The sequence below is a fragment of the Marmota marmota genome, unplaced genomic scaffold (assembly GCF_001458135.2).
Source record: "Marmota marmota marmota unplaced genomic scaffold, marMar, whole genome shotgun sequence".
Classification (NCBI taxonomy): domain Eukaryota; kingdom Metazoa; phylum Chordata; class Mammalia; order Rodentia; family Sciuridae; genus Marmota; species Marmota marmota.
In genome coordinates, this window is record NW_026000253.1 from 354,131 (window position 1) to 378,648 (window position 24,518).

The 24,518-nt window shown below is 38.9% G+C and overlaps 1 protein-coding gene across 1 annotated transcript in view; it reads left to right on the forward strand.

The window, feature by feature from the left end:
- The window catches only part of Dgkk (diacylglycerol kinase kappa), a 212,756-nt gene that overhangs the window by 109,737 nt on the left and 78,501 nt on the right, over positions 1 to 24,518 (forward strand). The window contains exon 2 of the mRNA XM_015506437.2: positions 23,605 to 23,715. Coding sequence (XP_015361923.1) covers positions 23,605 to 23,715 — 111 coding nt within the window. The remainder of the gene's footprint in view (positions 1 to 23,604; positions 23,716 to 24,518) is intronic.

Here is a 24,518-nt window from a genome sequence, read left to right on the forward strand (position 1 = left end):
CTTTACTCAGCTATAAGGGCCTCTGTGCTCTATGTATACCTGATCAACAGTAGGCATCATACCCACTCTTGCATAAATAGCAGCACAGGGTGGGTTATGAGGTGGCCCAGTTCTTGAGGTCAGAGTATGTTATTATTGGCTTTTCATTCTATGGAAACTGGTAACTGGGGTCAGTGCATGACCCTTTGCATTCTTTGCTCAAAGGCATCATGGGGTTTCTGTTCTCTGGCACGTGGTTTCTTTCTAACTCTGAGCATATAGAGGAAAATACAAACAATCCAAGTAGTCAACCTTCTCTCTGCTCACTGTCTTCTAGTCCCATTATTGTTGAACTGTCTTGGCTATTTGGGTTAAGGCTTCCACCACAGCAGATACTTCCCTTGTGGGAAGGTTACTGATGGGGCATTTGAGTATTTCATCACCTTTGGGAGGCCCTTTCCCAGCTCCCTCTTGAGGAGGGGAAAAGTGGGGAGGAGTGAGTGAGGACAGGAGGTTTCTAGTGGGTAATATATCTCAAAGGCTCTTACTTCTCATATTTCCTCTCTTGACATCTCCCTCATCTGTCATCCTAAAGGACCCAGAGATCGTGTGTGTGTGTGTGTGTGTGTTTTAATGTCACTGTGTGGTTGAGCATGCAACTCTCATTCTGGAACTTGGACTTCCTGTGCAGCAGCATCTATAAGGCAATTGATATCTTTGGGAGAAATCAAGCTGGTGTAGGCCAGGTGTTGAGGGTGTTGCTGACAAGATTGACATCTGGTTTGCCCTCTACCTGCTCTAGGAGAAAAGGCCCAAAGACTTACTCAGTAAAGATGCCATTCAGTTCATTCTCATATCCTGGCAATTATCTTGTCAGGGTAAATACAAAGGCACCTACCCCACCCTCCCCACTTTACATGTCCCTATGGTCCCTCTGGGGTAGCAAGAGCCATTATTCCTAGAGAATCCTGCAGGGGGAGTTCCAGGTCTGGTAGCAGATAGGAACCTTAGGTTTTGTTGAATGCAGTTTGGTTCACTATTGGAACACCTTGGACTGTGACTCATAGTAGGCACCTGATCTTCTGAGTCACCCTATTAAAGGATGTTGGTCATCCGGTGCTCGTTGTGAACCTTTGATAGTTATATCGACTTTACAGACCCTCAAAAGAACCAGAGAACCTATTTTTGAAGCTCACCAGCCCCTACATCACCCTCTCCATGCACTATTGTATCCATCTGTTACTCTTTGTATACTTACTCACATTCTATAGATTTGTTCCTGCTGATGCATGCGTATTTCTCTTCCTACCAGTGTGAGTTAGTGTTTCTGTGTAGGAGTTTAGCATTATATTTTTTAGTCAAATCCTATGAGGAGCATTCTCAGGAGAATTAATAGAGCAATTTGTTTAGAAAGCACTTCCCACCTCCAGATGTCCCTAAGAAGACTGGGCTGATTACAAAAAGGACCAATTCAAATCAGAACTCTTTGGGGGAGCTCCCAGAAAATTAAATAGCCCGGATTTCAGATCAGCCATTTGGGAGCTAGGAAAAGGTACTGGGACCAGACCTGCAAGATGGTGGTCTTGGGGATGGGATAGGAAAAAAGGAGAGAAAGGATGTTTGGTGAAAGAGTGAAAAGACCCCCTGCTGATGCCTGATTTCTCCTTCAATGTTTCGAAATAACATACAAATAGCTCTTGCATTTAAATTGTCCAGGTGACTGGAGATCTATTTATTTTGCATTTAACAAGAGGTCAAAGGACCTTTGCTGATGTTTTTGCTCAAGGGTTCCAAATATACTTCCCACTATATTTATCTGACAGTGAACTGGGGTGGGGTGGGGATAGTGTGTTCAGTATTTAAGTTATTTTTAGATCATCTTTAAGCCACTCCTTTGGAAGAAAGCAATATTTACGTCTAGAAGATTTTTCTAAAAAGAACACAGAAAAGCTGGGCTATTGGTCCCTAATTCCTGAGGGAATTTCTCAGAGAGAATCCAAGCAAGTCACTTGGATTCTCTGTCTGCCCTGAACACAAAAATTACTGTGAAAATAATAATTGGTCAAATATTGGTACAAACAGAGGTCTAGGCTCAGAAATCTACTTTAGCCCAAGGTGAGCTTTAGGAGTGGGCTGATTATGATAACTGGTCTGTGCTTGGCAATATAAAAACTCATGAAATCTGATTATCCTTGTATAAAACACCTAAATCTTTTGTTCTTCAGTGAGTTCCAGTTAGATTCACATTAGTGTCTTACTAAAGTAGGTGTGTGGCTGGGTGTAGTGGCACACACCTGTAATCCCAGTGGCTTGGGAGGCTGAGGCAGGAGAATGGCAAGTTCAAAGCCAGCCTCAGAAATTTAGCAAAGCCCTAAGCAACTTAGCAAGATCCTGTCTCAAAGTAAAAAAGGGTTTAAGTGCCCCTGGGTTCAATCCCCAGTTCCAAAACAAAACAAAAAGGGGAGTGTCCCAACTGCTGTGAAAGTATATACTGCTTCTCCTCAGAGAACTTTGAATTTTAGATTTTTCCTGTGTATGAAAACATAGAATTTTCACTAATTTATATAACATTGTATACATACAAATATAAATATATATATATATATANTATATATATATATATATATATATATATATATATATACATATACTAGTCATACTTCCTTATTTATCTTATCTGTATAGACAGCAGTATAATTTTAAGAGGGTATGTAACTTTATGAGCTATTTCCCTCCTGCTCACACCAGACATGGTAAATAAATTCTAACTAGATATATGTTTTGCAATATTTATGCAGTTCCAGGAGTGAAGGATCTATGAATTTCATCATAGTATATATGCCCTAATAGTTCTGCACAAGCAATAAGCTCTAATTCTTCTAGTTAGACTAGTCAGCATATGTGTGCACACACATGTGTACATATGCATATACACACACATGCATACACAGACATAAAAACCTCCAAAAGCACGAAAGACAGCAGAAATATTCACAGGGAATATTTCTCCAATGGTATTGTATAACCAGCACATAGCAATATGCTACCAAATGCATGATCAATAAAAGTAAAAATTGATGCTGGGCACAGTGACTCATGCCTGTAATCCCAGCAGCTCAGGAGGCTGAAGCAGGAGGATTGTGAGTTCAAAGCCAGCTTCAGCAAACTCGAGGCATCAAGCAACTCAGTGAAACCCTGTCTCTAAATAAAATACAAAATAAGGCTGGCGGTATGGCTCAGTGGTCAAGTGCACCTGATTTCAATCCCTGGTAATGCCCCCCTGCCCAGGCAACAATATAAAAATTGGTACACTGGACCTTGTTAAAAACTTTTGCTCTATGAAAGAACCTGTGAAGAGGATGAAATGATAGATTACAGACTAGGAGAAAACATGTTCAAATCACATATCTATACTCTATGAAGAACTCTAAAAACTCAACACTTTTTAAAAAACAAAACAATATGCTACCAAATGCATGATTAATAAAAGTAAAAATTGATGCTGGGCATGGTGACTCATGCCTGTAATCCCAGCAGCTCAGGAGGCTGAGGCAGGAGGACCATGAGTTCAAAGCCAACCTCAGTATATACTTTCACAGCAGTTGAAAGACACAAGACATTTAATCCAAGGGATTTACAGATAGCAAATAAGCACATGAAAAGATGTGCAATGTCAATAATAATTAGGGAAATGCAAATTAAGACTATAGTATGATATCTCTACATACATGGCTACATATCTCTACATATGGCTGGAAAAAAAAAACAGTGACAACATCAAATGCTGGAGAGTATATAGATAAACTATCATACATACTGTTGGTGGAAATGTAGAATGGTGCAGTCACTCTGGAAAACAGTTTAGCAGTTTCTTTTAAAATTAAAAATGGACAGCACATGACCCAGCAATTATATTGAGTATATATTCCAGAGAAATGATAACTCATTTTCATGGAGAAGCATGTGCACTAATGTTCATAGCAGCTTTAGTCATAATATCCAAATACAGAAAACTACCCAATGTCCTTCAATGGGTGAATAGTTAAAACAAATTGTGATATATTTGTACTATGGAATACTCTGAGCAACATAACAACTTTGATGGATCCAAAAGAAATTATACTGTAAGAAGTCAATCTTTAAAAAGAAGAATGAAATAATGGCATTTTCTGGTAAATGGATGGAACTGGAGAATATCAAGCTAAATTAAACAAGCTAATCCCCCCAAAAACAAAGGCCAAATGTTCTCTCTGATATGTGGATGCTAACCCAAAACAAGGGAGGGTTGGGAGGAGAAGAATAGAAATCCATTGGGTTAGACAAAGTGGAACAAAGGGAAAGGAGGGAGAGGATAATAGGAAGGACAGCAGATTTAATTGGACATAACTTCCCTAGCCTTGTATTTTTGAATACATGACCAGGGTAACTTCTCATCATATACAACCACAAGAATGGAATCCTAAAAAGGATTATATTATACACTATGTATGTATAATTTGCCAAAATATGTTCTATTGTCATGTATAACTAAAAAAAATTAAAAGATACATACTCATTGATTCTATTTATGTAACAATTGTGAAACAACAAATTATCAAAATAGAGAACAAACTTGTGGTAGCCAGGGGTAGAGATAGGCAGGAACAGAGGGAATGTATATGGCTATAAGAGGGCAGCATGAGGGAGCCTTTTTGTGATGTTTACAGTTTAGTATCTGAATGTAGTGATGATTACCCAAAGCTATACATGTAGTAAAATGACATAGACACACAGACATACACACACACACACACACACACACACACATACACTCATTACCACACACACACACATACAATGAGTGTATATGTAACTGATGAAATCTGAATAAGCTCTATGGATTTTGCCAATATCAATATCCTACTTTTGATTTTGTACTATGCAAGATTTTAAAACTGGGTGAAGGATGTACAAGACCATTTTGCACATTGCTTTGTTGTGAGTCCATAATTATTCTAAAATCTTAAGAAATGTTTTTTTTTTTAACCCAGTGGTAACCTTTTTTGGATTCTGTATATTTCATTTTACATATAGATCATAATTAGTTTGTGTATTAAAAATCATTCCACTGGGTATGGTGTTGCATGCCTGTAATCCCAGAAGCTCAAGAGTCTGAGGTAGGAGGTTCACAAGTTCTAAGCCAGCCTCAGCAATTTAGCAAGGCCCTAGGCAATGTAGCAAGACCCTGTCTCAAAAACTTTAAAAATGGGCTGGGCATGTGGCTTAGTGTTTAAACACCCCTGGATTCAATCCACAGTACCAAAAATAATATAATTCCTCTTTTGGTCCTATCTGTGCCTTTTTGTGTACACACACACACACACACACACACACACTGACATAGAATTTTGCTAATTCTCTCACCCAATGAGAGGATTTATGCTACCTAATATGGAGTTTATTGGAGTATGATCATCAGTATGTTGTGGCACACAGATTCTAAGGTTACCTCCAATGATCCTTGCCTCCTGGGAGATCTCCTTTGTGTACCTGCTCCTGTTTGTGTGTGGACAGAACCTGTAACTATATGATTTACTTCCAATCAACAGAATATGGCAAAGGTTATAGGATGTCATTCCCATGATAATATTAATATGTATATGTGTGTATAAAACTTTGTGTTACTAGCAAGTAAGCTAGACAGTGTTCTCTTCACTGACCTTGTAGAAGTAAGCATCCTTTAAATAAGTGGCTATGTTGGAGAAGCCCATGTAGCAAAGAACTGTTGTTGGTAGGAAATAAGTATGGTTTCCAGCAAGAAACTGAAGCCTTAGTCCTGCACAAGGAACAGAATTAACTCTGCCAACAACATGAGGGATCTTAGAAGCAAATCTTCCCTCTGCCAAGATTCTGATTAGACAGACCACCACCCTGGCAGATACCTGAATCACAATCTGGTAAGACCCTGAAGTAGAAGACTCAGCCAGACTTCTGACCTACAGAAACTGCAAGATAATAAAAAGGTGATTTTTTTTAAGTAGCTAAGTTTTGAGTAACTAGTTACTCAGCAGGCAAGACCTAATACACGCAGCAGTCCCTTTCAGGGTCCAACTTAAGAGTTGAAGCCATGATCCACATAGATCCACTCCTCATGACCTGCCTCATCATCTTGAGGCAGAGAGAGATTAAAAAGAGCAGTTTTGCACTTCTTTTGCTGATCATGTCCTGAAATAATGCCATTTTTTTTAAATAAAGTGGATACCTGCAATTGGCTGGGGCCAGAATTTTCCAACTCATTGTTTAAATGTAATGGAAAAACTAATAGGGTTTGCTTAGTTTTTTGAAATAATCAGTTCTTAGCTGTAGCATGACTGTTCAAAATATATTTATATTTGGCTTTTAGAACATGTTTTACGTTTTCACTTAAATATGGATATATGAGCCCAAGTAACTTCACATTTCATTCAGAAAATAGATGGCATTACGTCTTATACACAGGCCAAGTATCCAATTTAAGCAGAATGCCTATTTAAACTTGAAAAATATACATTTTGCATATCTGTTAGCTCTAAGTTGCTCTGGGTTGTTTGTTATATGAAGCAATGGCCTTGTGACATCTACCTGGAGGAATGAATTAAACATTCTGATTCAAAAATCCTCTTTGGGAGTTATACATTGCATTAGAATATAGAACTCAATAAGAAAGTAAAGAATGTTATCAATGGAATTTCTCAAGATCCTTCGTTGAACTGTATCAATGAGACCCTGAAAGCATTTAGCCCATGAAAATGGCATCATTTTTAAATTTTTATTAATTTATATAAATTTACTAAAAGGTTCATACCTAGACTAATATATACCTACACACACATTCTGAAAAAACATAGAAGTGTGATAATACAAAATGAACATAGTCTGTAACACACTTTGATATTCTTGGAAATAGATGCTATTGAGAAAATATGACATTTTAGTGCACTTTAAACTTGGGGAAGGAAAAGCACTCTAAGTGCATCTATTAAGGCAACGAGTTACGAAAATAATGACCTACTTCCTCAATTACCTTTGTGGGATGTTGAAAGGATGAATCAAGCAGTGTATAAAACATTTTAAACTTCATGGCAAATGTGTACTTGATACTCTTTTTCCATAAGGTAAAAGGTTTTATACACTGATGTCTGCCATCTTCAAATCTGTTCACTGAATACTTTTCCTCTAAAAAATTGCTTCTCTCTTTGATTCTAGTATCAGTTTCCTCCAGAGCTACCTTATCTCATTCATCTGTTCATCTACCCATCCTAGTTTCAAGCCATCAATGAGCATGTCTTCTTAGTTCTGAACATGCTGTTTGAAGGACACGTATATGTGGGACTCAATTAAGAAATTGAAATAGACCAAAGGGATCTCATGGTACCCAATTCCTTAAATTAGGAGATAGTATATCTATGTACTTCACACATTTTGAAGTCAGAAAGTGGCCCCTTTCATACTTACTCAAGATTTATGAGGTTTTGGTTCACATTTCCTTTATTTTTCATTTTGTAACATGCTACTTCTGAGTACAGATAGTTTAGAAATCATGAGCCTGGAAAAGAGTCTTATCATGTTTCCAAGTAAGAAAGACCCGGAGGAGGGGGGAAATTCCATCAAATTACGAACACTGAGGTGGAAGTTCCAATCCTCAGAAAAACCATGGGGCTTATAGGAAGTCAGAGTTCCCTTAGAGCTAATTTCAATGTAATAACTTTAGAGAGTTCGTCAGCATGGGCTATTGTCCACCTGCTTTATACTCATTCTTTGCATCACAAATGTTCTTGGTTTTCCATTGGTCTCACCTTAGCATAGCAAATCTTTGGCTGCTCCTGGCAGAATTAAGAGTTAAGTAGAATGAATGTTTCCCGCTTCTGCATCAAAGGTAAAAGGAAGAGCAGAAACTTCAGAAAGAACAACCATCAGAAGGATATAGCTTAAGGATATAGGATATAGTCATCCCATATAGCCATTGGCAAGGAGATGGATTTTTGATCATGTAGTCTACTTCAACTCTCTTAAGTTTTTCAAAGGCATACAGATAACATGAGAAAATGCATTTGACAGATTTCATTGTAGAGCTATACATTTAGACTTCCCTTGAGAGCCCAAAGCACATGAATGACAAAGGTGAATGAAAAAGAATTTGGTTTGGTTTTAGGATAAGTGTATGGCATATGCCATTATGAAGATAGTTGTAGACCTCTGGATCTTGTCCAGTAAAGTCATAGATCTTGTTAGTTGGTCCTGTCCAGTAAAGTCATAGATAAAACACTGCTCTTTTTAATTTAATTTTATTTTGTTTTTATTTTTATATGGGAAAATGACACTTTTAACATTTACCTGTATTTCATTTAACTAGTTTTGAGTGTGAAAAGTTGGATTAAAGAAAAAAGAGCTAGTGATAGCGTCCTGGGTAACTGGCCTTGAGTTAGAATACACTATGAGTTGAATAAATCTATACCAGGTAAATGGTGGTACCTTAGTTATGGCAGATTATAGCAGCTCTTGAAGCAATGTTTTCCATACCTTTGAGTAAAGGACTACAACAGAAGAGAATTTTTCCAACTCAGTCAGGCTTTTAGGCCTTTGAAAATTGCCTGGCTGTCTTCATACAAACATTAGAGCACATCAGATTTAAAATGTCTATGTGCTAAATTTAAAGAGATCCAAACACCTGCATTCACTAACTGTTCTAATCACCACTTGTCCTTACACTGTTTTCTCTTCCAGGCTTAAATAGAACTCTTCTATTCTCTTAACTTATTTCAGATCTTCATATCTACAACAGTAATCCTGATGCTCTAGGTTCTGTTTTTCCTGAGGACTTTATACATCCCAACACAAAGAATGTTCTTATTTTTATTTCTTATTTTTAGTTATATATGACAATAGAATGTATTTTGGTCTATTTATACAACTATATATCTTATTCTAATTGGGATCCCAGTCTTGTGGATGTACACAATGGTGAGATTCACTGTGGTGTATTCAATGAGCATCTTTACAGGGTTAGCAGGCACACATTCTTCTACAGATTTAAATTTGATTTTCTTATAGACTTTGTTTCCTTTCTCAGTGATCCATGCTCTGTTACCCATGGGAAGGAGAGAGTCTGTGTTTTCCTGGACTAAATCAACAAAAATCAATCTCAGTGGGTAAAGACCCCCTGAGTTTAGACTACTCACATGTAAATTATGCTCCTGAATTTGGGGCAAGCACTGATTTCAAATGCAGCCTCAAGACCCTGTTGTAACCACATATACACTCACACTTGACAAGTCTTGTGTTTTAGGGGTCCAAAAAATGATCACCATATCCACAGCAAGAAAGAAGAAATATGTATTTTATTTCAACCTCACACCAGGCACTTTCATGCTTTGTCTTGATCCTTATTCAAGTTGAATGTCACCTATAAGTGATTTCACAGATAAAAATTCTGAGATTCGTAACTTAAATGACTTACTCAAGGATACATAGCTAATATAGTAAGTGATGGAGCTGAGTTTCAAATCTGGGTTTATCTGAGTCCAAAATCTACATTCCTTTTTACTGTGCTAAATTGGGTTTTGCCTAAATATAAGTGCTTGGATATATAACAATCTTCACGTGTTTCCTGCAACAGCAACTAGCTTTTAGGAGCCAATTGATAAGAGCTGGATCCCTGGACACTTGAGAACACCCTTTCTTATTGTCTTCCCTGGGTGTGGTTTTTCCTCACTCAATTTCACTTTATAAACATTCATCAAGTGCCTACTGTGGATAAGTTGTGGCATTGTGGCATTCTGTGCCTGTCAAACATAACTCAGATATGATGCATATTATGATTTATCAAGAGAATTTTATTCTGAGGTTTGCCTTTTGGATCTGCTCAGTTTTGAGATAATTTCTAGTCCTGGGATCAGGGGCTATCCATGCAGTCTGAAATTTAGTAGGAAGCTACTTTATGTCAACAGACCTGAGTGATATTAATAGTTTCTTTTTTTTCCTGTTATATCTTGGCTTCCCTTGATGACTCAAGTGCCAAATCTCAATATCCTTATCCACAGTTCCTAGCAAGGAGATGGCAGCTTGGGGAAGTAATATGCTTTGCTTGTATAGCATATTACTGCTGAGGACCAAACTCCATGGAATTCATAGGCCTTTAAGCCCATGGTCTCTCCCAGGTGCCATATTGCTGCCCATGCTGTATCTATGTACAAACATTGCTATGAAATGTGACATGGGTTCATTCAGATCTCATGGTTTTTCAAACTATCATCCCTCTCTTTCACCTAAAATCAACCCTCACTTCCCAGGAGAGAGAGGCAGTGCATATAGTATGCATGGGGTAATGACTTGAAATCAGCCTAGGCTTTAGACTTAGATAGACTTGAGTTCAAATTCATCACTGTTTGGGACTGTGTGTGATCTTGGAGAAGTGAGTTGACCATTCTGTGCTTCAGTGCCTTATCTGTAATATGAGGAAGATAATATCAATCTTGCAGTATTGTGAGTGTTAGCACTAATGTGTACAAAGTAGGAAATTATTTCAAAAATGGAGTGAATATCAGATGTCAGTCTAATGAGACCATTATTTTTTTAATCATAGGTATGTAGAGGTAGAAAGGTCAAGAAAGAGAAAGCTGAGTCTAGTCTCCATATTTCTGCTTCAGTTTTGGGGTGTGCACGTTGCTATTAGTGAGCTTGTTTCAAACTGGACTCTCCCCTGATCCTTCCCTTTCTTAAGCCCTATTTGGAAGGCCCTGTTTCCAATTAAAGGGCAGTTCCCTTCTACTCACCCCCAGGACAATTTTGCCATGTGTGTATGTGTGTGTGTGTGTGTGTGTGTGTGTGTTTCAAAACTACCTATTCCCCAGATTGCAAGTGATATCACTTCTCTTCCAAACTTAGTCACTTTTGCCTTCTCCCAAGCAACTTTGAACAGAGAGCTGCACACATTGATAAAGGTACAATCTCAGAGCCAACAAAATGGTGGCTCAGAGATTGTTCCAGGACCAGTGGGAATACTATGAGTCATTGGTGGAAAAATGAGCATCTCTCATCATGTACGAGTCTGTGAGTGTTTGCTGCTACCACCTAAAGACTCTTCCAATGTAACATACTAATATTATTTCTTCCTACTCCTCTTCCTCCGCCTCCTACTTCTAGATCTATCAGATTGAGTTATCATACCATTGATTCCCCACCCAATCTCTCTCTCTTGTCCCCTCCCTCCTTTGCTCCCTTAGTGCATTTTTTTTTCCTGGTCACCCATTCTGGATGGGCTATTGAGCAGCACGAAATCCAGATGGTAACAGTCAGCCTTGCTCTAAGGCCTGGCCAGTGGGTGTCAGAGTTTGATTACTGTAGTTAGTGGCCATTTAGTAGTTGAGCAGTCTTAATCCCTTCAACATAGCCTGTCTAGAGAGGAGTGAAGGGGCTGTGATTTTACCAGGTGTTTGCCTGCAGGGAGAAGTAGGAAAAGGATAAAGATCTGGATGGTATTTCAACAGGGAGATAAATACAGATCCAAAACTGTGAAAAGGGTAGCAGTGGGTCTTAGGGTAAAACACCTGAACAAGCTGTGGAAATGTCGCTGGGAGGGTGAGGCAACAGTAAAAGCAGCACACTCAGATTTTTTTTTCCTGTAAGATCCTTGTGGGATGCTTTTGTGCAATACTTGCATGACCAAGTTAATTTTTTTATTATTATTGAGCCACTCAGGTCAGAGAAGAATTTCCCTTTGGGTCCAGCATGATATTACCTTCATTAACTGAAGATGACTTCCAATGGCACATTTCATTATGTCATACTTCTTTACCAGCGGGGATGGCAAAGAGTTATATCGCAGGATGGCAGGAAAGTGGAAAGCAGGCTTTGAAATATAGACTGCTGATTAAAATGGTATCAAACATGGGAAACATAAAATGTGGAGAGACAGTGAAAAGAGGCTTGTACTGGAAGTCAGGAGGCCAGTTAAATTACCATGTAGTAGTGACCTTGTATATGTCACTTAGCTCACTTCCTTGAGGCACAGTGTTCTCATCTGAAAAAAAAAAAGCCAATAGCATTGCCTACCCTGGGCACCCCTTAGGGCTGTCTTCAAAGACAAATGAGAATCTTTTAAGATCATTATTGTTAGGTCGGCCCTATAAAATGCTGTGTGAATTAAATAATTATTACTACTTGATTACTTTAGCATTTAATACTAAAAAGAAAAGCAAAACTGAACCAACAAGCTGTGATTCATACCACCAACCTCCTCCTTCTGTTGATTGACTTGGAATACAATATAACTTCCAATCAGATCAGTGATTGAAACCTTACTTTTTTCCCCCTTTTTTAAAAAGAGAGAGAGAGAGAGAGAGAGAGAGAGAGAGAATTTTAATATTTATTTTTTTAGTTTTCGGCGGACACAACATCTTTGTTTGTATGTGGTGCTGAGGATCGAACCTGGGCCACACGCATGCCAGGCGAGCGCGCTACCGCTTGAGCCACATCCCCAGCCTCTTACTTTTTTTTTCTTTCCCAAAGGAATAACTGATCATCCATGTCCTATAGAATTCCACGAAGAATTTTAGATCTTCCCTGTATTAACCCACTAGGGAAATGACTCAATCTCTCCAAAACTCAGTTTCTTCATCTATAAAATGAGAATTATCATGACACCTGTCTTTTAGAGTTATTAGTATTAAAAGAGATAACCCGTGTCATATTATTTGCATAGTCTTCATCCTAAGAAACCAGCAACAGTTAGCAATTCACATTATTGTTATTATTACTCCAGAAGCTTGTCCCTGACAACTTTCTTTTACCAACTGGTACAGCTTTTTAGCTTTGTTACCTGGCCAGTAGTTTCTCTGGAACCAAGCCCCACGACAGTTGCTTTTGTGATAGTATAGTATCTCCTGCAATCCCTGCTCTACCCTCCCATTCCCTTCCAGGTTTGGTGAGCTGGCAACCTACCACACCTCTGGCTCTATTTGAGGCAAGTTTGCTCAGGAGGGACAGTCCTCTTCTCAAAGGCAACAAAGCCATCCACAGCTTTAGGGCTTGAGTGGATTCTCCCATTGATCCATCATCATCCATCCTACTTCCAAGCCAATCCCACCCCAGAGTTGCCCTTACTGACAACTTGTTCCTCCTTCTCTCACCTAGCATTGGTGGAGCAAAGTAGACAAAGGATTCTCCCTCCTCACCCTGCCTCATGCACACACACACACACACACACACACGCACGCACGCACGCGCACACACACACACACACACACCTCTCATTCTAACCATTCACACACATTGTCTAGTGAATAGTGAATTTCATCTTCCCAGACTGCCACTGCTACAAAAAATAGTAATCAGAATCAACTGGGCTAGCATCATTTTCTATCTACCCTCTTCGTGATTCTTGTCAATGTCACTTTATTAGGCAAACAAAAAAACATACATTCTCTATTATCTGACCACTTCAACCCCAGATAACTTGTTTGTGAATGTATTCTTAAGTCCTATGCTGGTGCCATGTGGCTTTCAGCAATGGGCCATTTTGGCAATAAAGCAATTTTCCAACTCGGGGGTAAACATTTACTTCCCAAGTATGTGTGGTTGGGTGATATGGATTCACCAATTCCACATTTTGAGAGACATTTAAAGCCCTGATCGGAAGGACCAGATCACAGAAAGCACAAAATGAGTGAGTTTTAGCCAAATGAGCTACGTATTTGTAAGCTTCCTTCCTAAGTGACCTTAGGCTGCCAAGGATTGAACCCAGGGGAACTAAAACACTGAGCTACATCCCCAGCCCCTTTTTTATGTTTTATTTGGAGACAGGGTTACTGGATTGCTTAGAGCCTCACTAAGTTTGAACTGGAGATCCTCCTACCTCAGATTCCTGACCCATGCCAAGCATTTGTACATACCTTTAAAGGCTAAAGTCTCCAGACCTGGGAGCTCCTGAATAGGGTCCAGCATATTGTAACAAAGTATTCAATATTTGCAAAAATTGGGATTATGACATCTCAGGTACCTCTCCAAAGGACTGTGATTTTTTTCTCCTACCTATTTGTGAAATCATTTGCAATATATAGTCTCCTTAAGAAATTCAACTAAATTATTTAGAAATCTTCAGACATTACCAGTTCATGGCTTTTCTTGCTGTTTTACCAATAGTGGCCCCTAGGAGAAAAAAAGGCAGACTAAAGTGATCCATGAATTAAATGTGATACAGCATGATGATGATTATGTAGCTCTTTGGTATTATTGGGGGCATGCAGTGGAATCAAACAGATCAGTGTTTGAGCCACAGATCTGCTACTCACCATGACTTGGAACTAGTCATTCAACTTCTCTAAGCCTCAACTTCTCTACCTCCCTCATGAGAATGTTTCTGTGGGCATCTAAGTGAAATAGTGCATGTAAAGCAAGGGAATACAACAGACATTTGTCAGATATAAGTAACTCTTCCTTTGGAAGGGAATGGTTGAAAAGAAACTTTGATAAGAAATTGCTGCTCCTACTACTTTGAATGAGGACCATCACCAAAAGCAAACTAAGAGCCACCGGTCTTATAATACATGTCTAAGTTAAAGAGCCCATGTGGCTTGATGGTGGGAAACCAGGGTTAGAAGCAGTGGACAGATAGGCCCTGAGAGAAGAAACATCTAGAATATTAGGACCTTCATCTCCCTTCATCTCTGGTAGCTGATGGTCAAGTGGAAGGGTGGGGAAGAAGGCAGTTGGAAGCAGGTATTGCTTTGTCATTCTTTGTAATTTGGTGGCACTAGATAAGCTAATTGGTATTTTGGCCTCTGTGAGTCTGATTCTGTTGAGAATACCAACTCAAAATACCCTGTTATCTTTCCTTTTGGGACTTCTTTGACCACAGTACTTCCTTTTCGAGTCAGCAAGCAACTGCTACTGTAGAAATAGGGGTCTCCCGCTAGGCTTCCACTTACACTATTCTTTCCTATCTGACTGTATTCTAAGCTTTTGGCTCCCCTAAGGCTCAAAAGCAATCTTCCTCTCCTGATGGCAACTGTTAGTCTTCCCTGCACTTGCAAAGGAAAACCAAACTTCTGCAGGAAGCTGTCCCAGAAGCCACCTTTCTCCACCAACTTCCAATGCTCTGACCCAGCCCTTCCTCTCGATGCCACTTGTGGACTCAAGCCATCTTCCTAGTGGTCTCCTCGCATCCCTTCCCATGCTGTTTCTCCAGAACTCCAGAACGCTGCGTATGTTCAAGGAGGCACAGCAAACTCAATGGCTGTGGTTACAGAGCACCTGCATTCACCTTAGGGAGGTTGGTGAGGAGGCATTATATCAATGGAAAGGGTGGTCTAAAGCTCTCTCCTGGGTCTGCCACTAATTTGCTCTTGACTTGGGTAAGTGCAGTCTTTTCCTGGACTTTATTTTCATCAACTTTAATGGGGGGGGGTGCTAAGAGTACTTATTTTTTAAAAATATTTTAGTTGTAGATGGACACAATACCTTTATTTTATTTATTTATTTTTATGTTGTGCTGAGGATGGAACCCACTACCTCACACGTGCTAGGCAAGTGCTCTACCACTGAGCACCAGCCCCAGCCCAGGAGTGCTTATTGCTACGGTCAAGATTAGCTCAGAAAGTTGAAAGGCAGTTTTGTGGTAGGAATACAGAATTTGCACTACTTAGTCCAGAGCTCCTCATATCCCCATCCTGCCAGCTTACTTAGAGGAGTGAATTGGCTTATCCAAGGTTATACAGCCAGTGCACAGTAAAACCAGTATTCAAACTTGTGTGCATCTGGGAGGGCTCAGCTGAGCTCTTCCCTCTTCCTGGCTGCTGTCAATCCCAGGCCAATTACTAAGAGCCAAGTTACCACTTTCTGTACTTTGTCAGCCTGGGCCCAGGTCGCTCACCTCCTCTGCACTCCCCCAGCAATTAGTGGTCTTTACCCTTCCTAAGAAACTCCACTAATAGAAAAAGGAATGTGGGGGAGGAGGCAGAGAGATTTGAGAAGACAGAGGCTTATAGGCTAAGATTCCACTTAACATGATTCCTTTCACTGTTTCCTGCTTCTAAGCTTTTGGCTCCCCCAAAAAACTGTATAGGTATTTAAGCTTTACTAGTTCATTGTACTGGTTTTAAAGTCACTAACTCTTGATATTTATCTTACCAATGTACTCACACTAAATAAAAAATAACATATGAGCCTGGTGGAGTGGTGCCCGCCTGTAATCCTAGTGGCTCGGGAGGCTGAGGCAGGAGGATTATAAACTCAAAGCCAGCCTCAGCAACTTAGCAAGGCCCTGAGTAGCTCAGCAAGACCCTTTCTGTAAGTAAAATATTTTAAAATGGCTGGGGATGTGGCTCAGTGGTTAAGCACCCCTGGGTAAAAACCCCATTACCAAAAATAAATAAATAAATAATGACATGGATATAACGACAGTCCTTATAGTATTGTTTGTAATAGAATAAGATTTGAAACTACTTGCATCAATAGAAAACTGTTTAATAAATCATATTACACTCATGCAGTGAAATATTGTGCAATTATAAAAATAAATGAGGCTGCTTAATATGTAGCAAGATGTGAGGGCCCGTGATATACTAAGTGTAGAAAGTAAGAAACATTGTACATAGCACACTATGATTTATGTGAAGAAAAATTAACACATGTGTATATGTTATATGTTTTTTTAAAATATTTTATCTTTTTGTTGTTGTAGTTGGACACAATACCTATTTTTTTTTTATTATTTTACTTTTACACGGTGCTGAGGATCGAACCCAGGGCCTCACGCATGCTAGGCAAGCTCTCTACCACTGAGCTACAACCTCAGCTCCTATATGTTTTATGTTATATGTTATACATGCATACATTTGTATATGTATATGTTAGTTTATGTGTGTTAAATATGTTTTAAATGATATACAAAGGGCCAGTTAAAGTTTTTGCCTAGGCAGAAAAATTCTGAGCTTTCTTTCATTTCAATGATGGAGAGCAGGGACATGGAAGGTCCTCTACAATTCTTCCTTAGCACTGGAAGTAGTGGAAGAGGATTCAAAGTCCTTTCAGTCTTGGATAATAGAAAGAGTTGGCTTCTCAGTGCTAGGATAAAGAACAGGTCTTGGTTTGCCCATGACTCTCCTGGTTTTAGTGCTGAAACTCCTAGGAACACCAGACAGTAGATCACCCTATCCTTTATCCTTCTGCTATAGCCCTTAGCCAGCCAGGGAGGGAAGCTCCTGGTAGCAATGAGTGAAGCTAAGGTACCAACCCTTGCCTCCATAGCCTACAAGAGACAAGGGACTCACCGAGTGGCAGGAAATGCTCTGCAGGGTATCCTCATTTAACAGACAAGGAAATTGAGGCTCAGAGAGGTTAAGTGATTTGCCCAAGGTCACACAGCTAGTAAGTGCTGGAGCCAGTCTGTCTGACTCCTGCCATGTCAATAGGACCCTGGGGAATGTAAAGCTTTCACTGAAGCAGCGGGTCTGGCCTTTCTTAAAGCCTAAAGCACCAGGAGTTGCATTTTAACTAAATCAAACACTGTTGCTCTGAATCAACTTTGGCAGGCCTGTGTTGGGAAATGGCTTTCTTCCCATCACCCCCCACCCCCAAAGCAAAGAGAATAGATGGTCTGGGTTTTTGGACAGAAGGAGCCATAGGCAGAAAGCTGGTCTCTGCAGCTGTGTGGGAGTGCAGTTCTCACATGGAGAGTGATCATCCCCCAACACAACTTGATCCCCACTCTCTCACAAGAGCAGCATGAACAATTAAAAGAGAAGAGAAGCCAGCTGGTAACAGGTAGTTGTGCTTGTCATGATGCTTGCCTACTTTTTGATTGGGTGGGGGTGGAATTCAATTTGGCTATGTAATAGGGAATCCTTTTGCCAGGAAAGAGTAGCAAATCCCCTAAAGCTTCATGCACCCAAACTCCACCAAGCCATAGAAAAAGATGCAGAAGTTAGTAAAAGCTTTGGGGACTTCAGAGGAGCATATGAAAAGGTCAAGGCAGCAGCTGTACTTGCCCTTTCTCAATTAAGCAGCAGGCGGGTGTTAATTACATATAGGGAATTGGGCTGCTTTACAGACCCTGTTGAGATATTTTCTAGAAGATATTTTATAAATATGGAATAAAGGAAATGCTTATCCTTGCTGTTGGCAACAAATTTATACATGCTGATTTGTAGAGAGCATCAGGAAGAGAGACTACCTGGGCCAGAGTGTGAGAGTTTCTGGGAGAAATAGATTTAGGGATTGACTGATCAAAGAGGATCCAAAAATGAAGCTAAAACAGTTTTACAAAGCTCTAGGGTTTTCTGCAAGGTCTTCTGTAGTTTGGGCAGACATTTTGGGTGACCCCTGAACAAAGGACCCTATGCCTTGGAGTCCTGCACTCTTAGGACTTGAACAACAACCACTGATGTCTGTGGTGATTGAACTTGGGACAGTAGACTCATTAGCAATACTCACTCCCACTACAAAACACTAGCAGTGAGAATTTAATAGTAGAACCCAAGGTGTTACTTGTTGTTTTGTACTGGGGATTGAACCCAGAGGCACTTTGCCACTGAGCTATACCCCCAGACCATTTTATTTATTTATTTACTTTTAATTTTGACAAAGGGTGTTGCTAAGTTGCTTAGGGTCTCACTAAGGTGCTGAGGCTGGTCTTGAACTTGCAATCCTCCGGTCTCAGCCTCATGAGTCACTGGCATTACAGGTGTGCACCACTGTGACCAACTTTATTTGGGTTTTAATGTGTGATAGAACTGGCAGGAAAGGCTAGGAGATTTGCCCTCAGTGTGCTCTGGTTTAAGAAGCTTTGCGGGTGGGGCCAAGGCATTTCAGAACATCTAAGGTTCCTGCAGGCCCTGCCTCATTTTTCCGTATCTGCCACATCATAGATATTTGCAACGGGAATATGGCAGCTTGGACAAGAAGATTATAAGTATGCCCCATTTTATGCAATAGCTCTGTGGCTGCAAAGGTGGTTTAGTAGCCCTGAGCAGTTTCCCAGAGAGTTCCATTCCTCATTGCCTTTTATAACTGCACTAGAAATGCATTTTTCTGACAAATATTGTAACCCCAAGATGCTGGAAAGTCTTAAAAGTGTGTGTGGGGGGGAACATGGACTACCTTGTTTGAGAGGAAAATTTTAAAGTTCCTTGATGATGGAATATATGGGCAAGTTACTTAAAGAAACCAAGATCAGGGTGGTTTTCATAGGACAGAACTGAGTCAGAAACATGCCTTTTACTACCTACTTCAGAGGGCTGCTGGGAAGGTTCCATAATGAAAATAAAAGCATTTTATTAATTGCAAAGTGCTGCATCCATGTGAACTCTAGTTAATGTTCTGGTCAATCTTGGACATCATTTTTAAAAAGCAGGAGAAGTCCCCTTTTGCTCATCATGGAACATTAAGTCTTTAGAAAAATAAGGCTTACTATTTGCCTCTTGGAAGGAAACTCATGAACAATTCTAGTAATGAGTATTCAGGCTGTTCACAGAAAACCTAATGCTATCTATAATCTTGTCTTTGGGGACAAAGTTTGGTGGGGGGTTGGGTGGGCTATGTGTTCACCGCGTTGTGTCCTATACATACTAATTAACTAGGAACTCCCAGTTTCCTTGTCATGGAGAGAGAAAGCACAGAGTCCACCGCATTTTGTAATTGCGGGTCTTTAAACAAAGTAGTGGAAAATGCCCAAGCTTCAGATGTGCCATCTGGAAATTGGAGATGACACTCTGAATAGTTGTGCTGAGGAGGCAATGAGATGTTATCTGCAAGAGGCCAGGGACTGGGAAGCACTGTGCAGGGTTCTCTTAAGGGAGAGGCAAGGGTTTACCTTCCAACACATCCATTTGCAGGATGTGTTGACTCGTTTGCTTGCAATTTTCCAATTTTCCTCTTAGGTCCTTGTTTGATTTAGTAGCCCCGAGCAGGTAAAGGTTGTTTTTCATGCATGTATTTTATTGGCTTGAAAAAATCCATTGATTGAGTGATTTTTGACTTCTCCCTATTCAAACTGGTTTCCTGGGACGGCCTATTGGGTTTTGAAATAAACAAGTTTTTTTGTTTTTTTTTTTTTTAATTTCTTTCCAGAAACAGTGTTGGGTTAGTAGGTAAATTTTCCTGAAGGAGGTCAGAATTTAGAAGAAGGAAATTTAGTAGTGTGGTACTTTACTTTCTCTCTAGGCTTTGGTATTTCTAGATGTTCAGAGTTGATAATACAAAGCCTGTGTTTAGAACTTACAGAAATTCATTATGGCATTTTAACCCTTCTCCCTAGTATACATAAATCACATTACTTATCTGCTCCCATTTTGGTAATATATATCTCATAAGTATGTGTCTCACATGAACTCTGAACTCACTCTTAACCTCCTCTGACGTGACAGTAGCTATATAGTTCAGAAGGTACAAACTGCTTGCCTGTGAGCCAACCATGGCTTGCAGACATGTTTTGTTTAGGCTTCAAAAGTTTCTCTCTTAACTTGTCGCTAACATTTCAAAATTATCAAACTTCACACCCCAAAAACCCTGAATTGACAATTATGAATAAAGCATCAATAAACAGTTGTGTGCAGATTTTTGTGTGGACATAAATTTTCAAAGCATTTGGGTAAATACTAAGGACTGCAATTACAGGGTCATATGTTTGATTTTAAAAGAAACTGCCAAACTGTCTTCTAAACTGATGGTACCACTGTGTATTCCTACAAGCAATGAATGAGAGTTCTTGTTATTGTACATTTGGTAATATCAGTGTTTTGAATTTTAGCCATTATAATAGGAATGCAGAGGATTTTATAGTTTTATCATGGTTAAACAATATTTTAAACTTATTTTCTTGGTAGTTGCTCAGGGCTTACAATACACATCTTATCAGAATCTACTTCAAACTTACTTACAATGAGATACAGAAATCTTACTCCTATTATTTCTATTGGTCCTCTGACTGGTGGTGCTTGGCTGGGGCCCTCTAAATTGAGGTGGGTGCTGGCTTATTTGAAGTGGGCTCTGAATAATCATTGACATTCACGATGGTTTGCTGAGAGAGGGGATATGGTCTGGAGACAGATAAAATAGGCACTTTGGAAATAATCATTTTTCCTTCTTGCTCATAGTAATATCATGAAAGAACTTGGCAAATGCCTTAACTAAAATCTGAGTTCTCTTGGGCTACCATATTCACAGGTTACAAAATGCGAGAACTTAGTTTACTGGTCCATGGTTTGCAATACTTCAAAAATGGGTTCCTTAAGGGGGAGTTGCTTTTGAGAAGAGAATGTAATTGTGTAAATATCTGCCAGTAAGAGCTATAAGGCTTTAAACTGAAAATGTGGGAAGGGGAATTATCTAGCCAAAGACTATAAAATGAACTAGTACAGGAGACATCATATATGATAAAATAAGAATACTAAAGGCAACATTTAACACTTGATAGTGCTGAACAGCTTGGAGAAAGGACATAAATAATGGGTGTAGCTTCAGTTTCATAGGATTGGAAGAACAAATTTTCTTTAAAGAGAAAACAGGAGTCTACCTAACATTTAATGGATCTTTTTTTTTTTCTTTTTTGGGGTTGTGTTGGGAATTGAACTCAGGGGTGCTTTACCACTGAGCTACATCCCAAGCTCCTTTATATTTTATTTTTGATTTTTTAAAGTTTGAGACCAGGTCTCATTAAGTTGCCTAGGCTGGCCTCCAACTGGCCATCCTCCTGCCTTAGCCGCCTGTCTCACTGGGATTATGGGTATGTGCCACCACACCCAGTGGAACAGTTCCATTTTAAAATTTAAGTCTTTAATAGAAAGAGGTAAATATGACTTCTTATGTTTCCCAAGTATCATGAAGATTAGTGTGGTAGAACTTAGGATATGGCATAGGAGAGAGGGTTAGGGCAGAGAAAATCAAATGCTATGATTGAGAGTATACACTATAGCCTATCTGGACAGAGAAAAGAAAGGAACTATGTATTGCTAATGCTTAGACAAAAGTTGTTTTTTCATTGATGACTCAGTATCAACTATTTAAGTATAATATCTCATTCTCCATGCCACCTCCCCCTTTCCCACAAGATGTTATTGTTCTCTTTGTTCTGACTCCTCATTGCTATCATCCTTTTTCATATAAGAGTAGGACAATAGGGCTGCAGTTGTTGTAGCTCAGTGGTAGAACACTTGCCTCACATGTGTGAGGCACTGGATTCAATTCCCAGCACCACAAAAAAATAAATGAATAAAGTAAAGGTCCATCATCATCTAAAAAATATTTAAAATAAAAAAATATTTTTTAAAAAAGAGTAGGACAATAATCTTGAAACTCATAAGTTATCAAAAAGGCTCAGGTAAATTGTGATTGCTTATGAACTCATTTTTCAGTTGAGATACAGAGACTCTGTCCATTAGTACTATCTTACTGGTTAGAGAATAGAACATATAGAAGCATATGTGATAGAGAATGAGAGTGGCAAAGAGTCATTTAATCAGGGTCCCAAAGATGAATAATTGCTGGAATCAGGCACCTTATTTGAAGGAAGAAGCTGCTACATGTTTCCAGCAGATTCTTTCCATGTGAGAATATAATCCCACCATTGGTAGATAGTCTGTTTTTTTAAGAAATGGTAAATATGGGTTTTTATATGAAATCTTCTGCCTTTGAAATATTATCAACTAAATAAAACCTTTGAAAAAACGAAGTAGGCCAATAAAACATGTTTATAGTCATTCAATAGTGAATTCTAATTTACATGATAGAAAGAATTCACAAACCTTAATTTGTTGATTGAAACAATCTGGCTTATTGTCCAATAAGTATAGGTTTGGTTCCAGCTTGGTAGGGATGAGTACTTCTCCCAAATATCAGTCTTGCATGATGGTTTGTACCCTACAACATACATGAGAATGTCTTCATGGGGGTCAGCATGTTCTTCACATAGCTGGAAAATCACATTATGAGATATGTAAAGAAAGTAATTAGAAAATAGTTGTATATTGGTGTGCTTTTATTTATTTATTTATTTATTTATTTATTTCTTGCATACATGACAATAGTGGAGTGCATTACATTCATAATTACCCATTCATAGCACAATTTTTCATAACTCTGCATATAGAGTATGACCATGAGTCCTCTGAAGGTCTTGAAATAGAATTTATATTTGTTTCTAAAAGTATTGGGAAGGTATTGGATGCTTTGAGCAGGGAAGGGACGTGACACAACTTAATATTCTAAAAGGAACACTCTAAAAGAGCTACAACCTTGCTACTTTGAGCATTTCTGCCTTACCTGAACTCAGCCTTTTCCCCTGACCATTGTACTTTCCTAGGAATATTATCTTTATGTCTCATATTTCTCCCTCACACCACCACTCATTGCAACAAATGGAGATATTCTCCATGGATTGGAGGCCATGTACCCTGAGAAACTTGAAGCTTATATCATCTTGAATGTGTTACACAAGGGTAACCAATCCCTTTTCTGGTCATACTAACTTCATTGTATTCCTATATAGATTATAGGACATTTCTCACCTATTCAGCAGAGATAGAGTCTTCAAGATATCTAATCTTCTCATCTGAGAGAACAAATGATATGGTCTTGCAAATTGATATAATTGATCCCTATGCTTCTGTCTTTCAGAAAATACTAAAAGAAGGACCTCTGCTGAAGAACTGTAACTCCGTCAAGAGATGGAAACTTAGATATTGTCTCGTTCAAGGACGAAAGCTCTACTTTGCACATCATCCCTCGGTAATATATAGAATCGTATCAATTGAGTTAGTGGGTGGGTGCCAGGAAATGCTTGGGTGGGAGGATGGCCAACAGGTTTAAGACATGGTGGCAAATATTGGATGGATGTCAAAACCCTCTACTCTTCCATTAATTTGACTTCCTTTTGGGTCAAATGAGAGACACATTTCTCACCTTTCCCCTTCCAGTATCTCTTCCCTTTTTTTCTTCAGTTAGCTTCTGCACCCAGAGTCAACTACATAATTTGTAGGGTCTAGTGTAAAATGCTAATACAGGGCTCTTTGTTCAAGAATCAGGAAGAATAGGTCATTAATGGTGCTAATATAATGTTTTGTATTTACATTATAATATAAAACAATGACTTATGTTGCTTTTGTTTTAATATTTAATGTTGTTCTAAGTAAAAATAAAATTTTAAATGATTAGCATGAATTTTACCATTCATTTGTACATTGTATTGTGCTAGTTTTAAATGCAAATATGTTGTAAATAATCACTAAAATTATATAATTTGTATTAGTATCTCATACATGCATATGTATTTTGTTCTTATCGGAACACAAAACTGTACAAAACTAGCTCAACTGTTTTTTTTTTCAATTTTTAATACTTGTACACTCTATCAACACGTTTTGACTGAAAGAACTATGTATGCTTTGCTCTATTTTCCCCTTTCCTTCAATGTCATCCTTTTAAGCATAAATCGTTAGCTAACATAGTGAAGTAACATAAGTAAGAAAGAATACGATAGGAGTTCTTGATAGTTCACGTTTTCCAGAACACCATTGCCTCTTTTCTATGAT